This window comes from Vespa velutina, chromosome 15 (assembly GCF_912470025.1).
Source record: "Vespa velutina chromosome 15, iVesVel2.1, whole genome shotgun sequence".
Classification (NCBI taxonomy): Eukaryota; Metazoa; Arthropoda; class Insecta; order Hymenoptera; family Vespidae; genus Vespa; species Vespa velutina.
This window is the reverse complement of record NC_062202.1, coordinates 1,124,577-1,129,576: the sequence shown is the minus strand read 5'-3', so window position 1 is coordinate 1,129,576 and position 5,000 is coordinate 1,124,577. Positions and strand designations below refer to the sequence as shown.

At 31.9% G+C, this 5,000-nt stretch overlaps 1 protein-coding gene across 6 annotated transcripts in view; it reads left to right on the top strand.

Annotated features, from left to right (window-relative positions):
* Positions 1-5,000, top strand: part of LOC124954580 — a 30,237-nt gene that overhangs the window by 8,277 nt on the left and 16,960 nt on the right. For 4 of the 6 annotated variants that reach the window (XM_047507722.1, XM_047507727.1, XM_047507723.1 and 1 more), the window contains 3 exons: positions 1-231; positions 3,480-3,564; positions 4,162-4,285. The exon at positions 1-231 is cut by the window's left edge and continues 35 nt beyond it. In XM_047507722.1, coding sequence (XP_047363678.1) covers positions 45-231; positions 3,480-3,564; positions 4,162-4,285 — 396 coding nt within the window. In that variant the 5' untranslated portion in view covers positions 1-44. Of the gene's footprint in view, positions 232-3,479; positions 3,565-4,161; positions 4,286-5,000 lie in introns of those variants that run through there. The other 2 variants (XM_047507728.1, XM_047507726.1) reach the window with 2 other exon arrangements.

The following is a 5,000-nucleotide window of genomic DNA, read 5'->3' as shown; positions in this document are numbered from 1 at the left end:
TAAGATGTCGCCAAGGAGCGGCCAACTCAAGGAGCGATACATAAATGAAGCCAAATGAGAGAGGAATGACGCTTCCAATATCGAGCTATGAGAAGCTTCTCGACCAAGTTCGAGAGCTTACTCACGAGACGAGACTGTTGCAACGAGACTTGCATTCTGCTCTCTACAACGCGAACATCCCGCCAGACGTGAATCACAATTTTAATTACGACAGACGCGATTGTAAAAAAGGTAAGTCGAATGTAATTCGTCAAAAAAATATGAGATAAACGATATATATAAGAGAAGATTTTAAAATCGACTAACGAGGTTCACGGCAAAACAAAAAAAAAAAAAAAAAAAAAAAAAAAAAAAAAAAAAAAATGAAAAACTCGCAAAGGATTCAGATCATTTATAGATATACGATCGCTACGTTCGATTAATCTTCGTTATTCGAAAAGTTAATTAGATAAATGGTAAAATGAATCTATTTTATAGTTTTCCTTTTTGTATCTTTTTCCTTTTTTCTAAGAAATTTATAATCAATATGTAGTTCTACGAAAGCATCTCGTAACTATGAAAAAAAGATTAGATTTTTAAAAACATCTAAGAAACTATTGTTCCCCTTTATAATGTAAAATTTATAATATCAATTAAAACAATATGTAGTATGTATACATATATAATTTTACTCTATGTACCATACTAATAGTATAATACTTTTGTATTTTCATTTTTAATTTTTCATAAATCTTTGGTATTAAAATAGCATATATTATATTATTAGAGACTATATTTAATATAATCGCTTCCGTGAAAAATTCTCGATCTCGATCTCGATCTAGATCTAGATCTCTTTCATTATATTCGAAAATAACTTAAAAGGAATGTTAAACGTACCATTATCAAAGAATTTGCCGCGCATCCGCGATTACGTCGCGTTATCGTTTCTGAGAGAGGAAGAGAGAGAGGGGGGGTTGTGGGGTGGGAGGGAGAGGGGTAGAGAGAAAGAGAGAGATGCGTGAAACTCGATTTAAACTATCACGAAGAGGATCGTGACACGTGCTATGTCTAGCGCACGGCGTCTGGACGTTGAAGAGACGACGATGGGTTTGGATCGGTGCCACGAGAGCTATACGGTGCTTTCGATGTGAAGGAAACCGACTGAAAGAAAATAAGAATATATATTGGATGGATCTTGGGGATTTCTTTAAATAAAAGTAAAAGTTGTAAAAAAAAAAAAATGTTAACAGTTTCGTATAAAATCGTTCATATGTAGAAATCTTTTATTTGTACATATATATGATTCATATATATTATTATTACTATTATTATTATTATTATTATTATTATTATTATTATTATTATTATTATTATTATTATTATTATTATTATTATTATTAATTTAATGGATGTTATATAATATATATTATTTTATAAAAATGTAATAATACAACAACGTAATTAATTATTATAGAGGATGGTCTAAGTAAAATGTTACGAATTGTTTCCATCAAAATCGTTTTATCAATTCTGTTGAATACATTTTTATTATCTTTTCTTTTTTTTTTTTTTTTTTTTTTTAAAATTATACGTTACTACAATATTAAATAATTAATATCAACGAATGTTTCAATAATACTTCTCTATTTATTTCGATTTCTTTATTCATTTTTAAACTGTAAGTCTCTAATAAATTCGTGAGAATATTTCACGTGGATAATCTTGCAAATAAATTTATATTATATATATATATATATATATATATATATATGTATACGTACATATATATTAATTATCACATATTAATAAACTAATATGCAAATAAAAGTAGAAACGACCCGACAGTCTAGCCTTTTGGCTCGGTGACAATTGAGAAAGAGAAAAAGAGAGGATAAAACTTTTCTACGAATTTCGCGCGCAAATCTTTCTTCTTTATCTAACTTGGAACACATTTGGTGCACACGCGCGCGCGCTCACACACACGTACACACGTTACACACAAATAGAAAATCCCATTACTATTTCTATTTTATTTGGCACGTATAACAGGAAATTTAGATGTGACACAATACGAGGGGTCAAAGGTGAAAAGAGAAAGAGAGAGAGAGAGAGAGAGAGAGAGAGAGAAATGTATTTCGAGCGAGTAAACGAAATCTTCGATGCATTCACGTGTGCGTAACAATTGTATGCACGAGCGCCCGAGATAGGTAAATTGACATGCATAATGAAAGAGAGAAAGAAAGAAAGAAAGATACATAGATGACATTTGCGCAAAGTCTTGAAATTGGTGATATAGGAGATAGAAAAGAAGAAAATCGTTCGAACGGGACGAACGATATATTTTTCATTTTTTTTTCTTTTTTTTTTTTTTATACTTCAATTATCTTTCTTTCACTCTCTCTCTTTTTGTCTCTTTCTCTATCACTTTCCCTCCCTCTTCCTCCCTCCCTCTTTCTCTCTTTCTCATTCTTTCCCTCTTTCGTTTGATTTTAATTTTTTTTTTCCTTTTTTTTTCTTTTTTTTTTTTTCACTTCTTCAAATTTGTTTTCTCCTATCAAGTACAATTTTAGCGCGATGACTAATTATCGTCAAAAGAGGAAAAATTGAAGGAGTAGTTAACGAGAGCTAACCTCGTCTCGATTCAAAGGCAACCGCATGTAAAAGCATGAGAAACGTGTGCGACCAGGCATCGAAATAATTTTGGTTTGACTCGAGTGTCTCAAGTTCGAGGGCAATTCGCATGGATTTTCTCAGTGAGTGCTCATTATGCAGCGTGTTATGCCACGTAGTTGGCGAAAGGATTTCGAAATTTATGCGAAAGCAATTTCTCTCTTTCTCTCTCTATCTATCTAGCTATCTCTCTCTCTCTCTCTCTCTCTCTCTCTGTTCGTATTTATCAAACGCGAGCAATGTTTTATTTAAAGAACTCAAGAGGGTTGGTACTTGATCCTCTTCTTCTCGTAACCTATGTATGTATATACATATATACATACGTAACACCATTCAATTACATAAATACTTACGAACGAATCGTCTTATCAGTATGTACGAGCACTCTCCACATTATTTTTTTTTTTTATCCTTTTGGACACGATTTTACATACAATGTACGCACTTTTCAATTGTGCTTCTAACGAGTATCAAAATGTATAAATGAATAATAGTTAAGACGGGATAATAGTTATATATCTTTGAAAAGAAAAAAAAAAGAAAAAAAAAAAAATTTTAACCCTTCTATAATTCAATTTTCAATCGAGTTCTAAAGCAAAAATTATATAATTTAATGTTTCAGTAATACTTGTAATAGTATAGTTAGACTATTGATATAATATATACTATAATATATTACTGTATATGATTATACTATTACTATACATAGTATTTTATTATCTTAATAAAATGTTGAAAAAATTATTATTATTATTATTATTATTATTATTATTATTATTATTATTATTATTATTATTATTATAACAAGAATACGATATATCTTTCAGGGAGAATCCTGACAGATAATATAATAAGAAAGGACGAGAAAAGACGTAGGACTGAGGATGGACATGGTTCTCTCGTCGAATGCAAGTGAGTATAAAATTAAAAAAAAAATATGTATTTTTAAATATAAAACTCGCGGAAAAAAATAATCCACAACTCTCTCTCTCTCTCTCTTTCATTCTCACTCTTTCTCTCTCTCTCTCTCTCTCTCTCTCTCTCTCTCTCTCTCTCTCTCTCTCTCTCTCTCTCTGTCTGTCTTCTTTGCTACCGGCATAATACAGAATGGAAGTCGTTTACAAGAGCTTTTACTTTTGGTTTGATGGCACCAAATATTGTGCTGGACGCGTCTTTGCTCTTCCCAACGTTCTGAAAAAACTTTTGTGATCGTTAGCTTTCATCTTCTCCGCAAAGCTGCAGCAGGTTCTTCTTTAGTCGCGTCTACCACACATTTATCTCATGTTTTAACGCTTCACTTTTCATTCTTCCTTTGTCTTGCTTGTTTCTAAAACTGTTTAGTATTTTATTTTTTTGGGATATTTTAAATGGAAACACCTGTTTATTTTTTTACTTCGTTAAAACATTAAAATGAAACATTCTCTGCTCCTTTAATGTTACTTAAACAATTTATTTATATAAAAGAAAAGCTAATATAATTAATAAAACAAATTTATTTTATTTGAATAGCAATCTCAGACTTCGTCCACGGTTTCTATCGAATTTGGAGAGTGTCGACTATTTTCGATCAAGCGACCTCACCAGTCGACTTTTGGCCCAGAGAAGCTACGAGCACGATCGATTGATCTCACAGGTAAGCTGTAGCAGAGTGGCTGGTGTGTTAGTAAGCGTTTGGTTCCTTTGAGCCACGTCTCGTGCAAGCAAGCAAGCCAAGCAAGCAAGTAAGCAAGCAAGCAAGCAAGCAATCAAGCAAGTAGCAAGTGCGAACGTGTAAGAGCTTCGTTAACGAACCCTCTCTTTGTCCACACGCACCGTCATCGTACAACCGAGCTTAGTAATTCAATGTACAACACTGTTGGACCAAGTGTAAGGCAATTAACAATCAATCATCTACATATATGTATACATATGTATATATATATATATATATATACATATGTATATATATATATATGTGTGTGTATGTGTATATTGTATACAGTATGTAGTATGTATATAGTTCTCTTCTATTTACTTTTCCAGTTGAATCTGGAATAGAAAGTCTTCATCCTTGTCATTTACTTCTCTTACAATAGAAAATAGATCGCTAATTGATTGGAAATTTGTGTCGGAAGAAGTGAAAGTTAATTCAGAAATTGGCTACTTTCCAAAATCTAGTAGTCTAATTACTTGATCGTGGTTACCACATCAAAGGGACATTTGAACGTCCATTAAGCAACAGAGTTTAAGCTTATCGTTTATTTATACATAGCTTTATGATCATCATTATCTTCGTCGTCGTCGACGTCGTCATCATCGTCGTCGTTGTCATCGTCGTTATCGTCATCAACGTCAAGAGAGAATTAAAG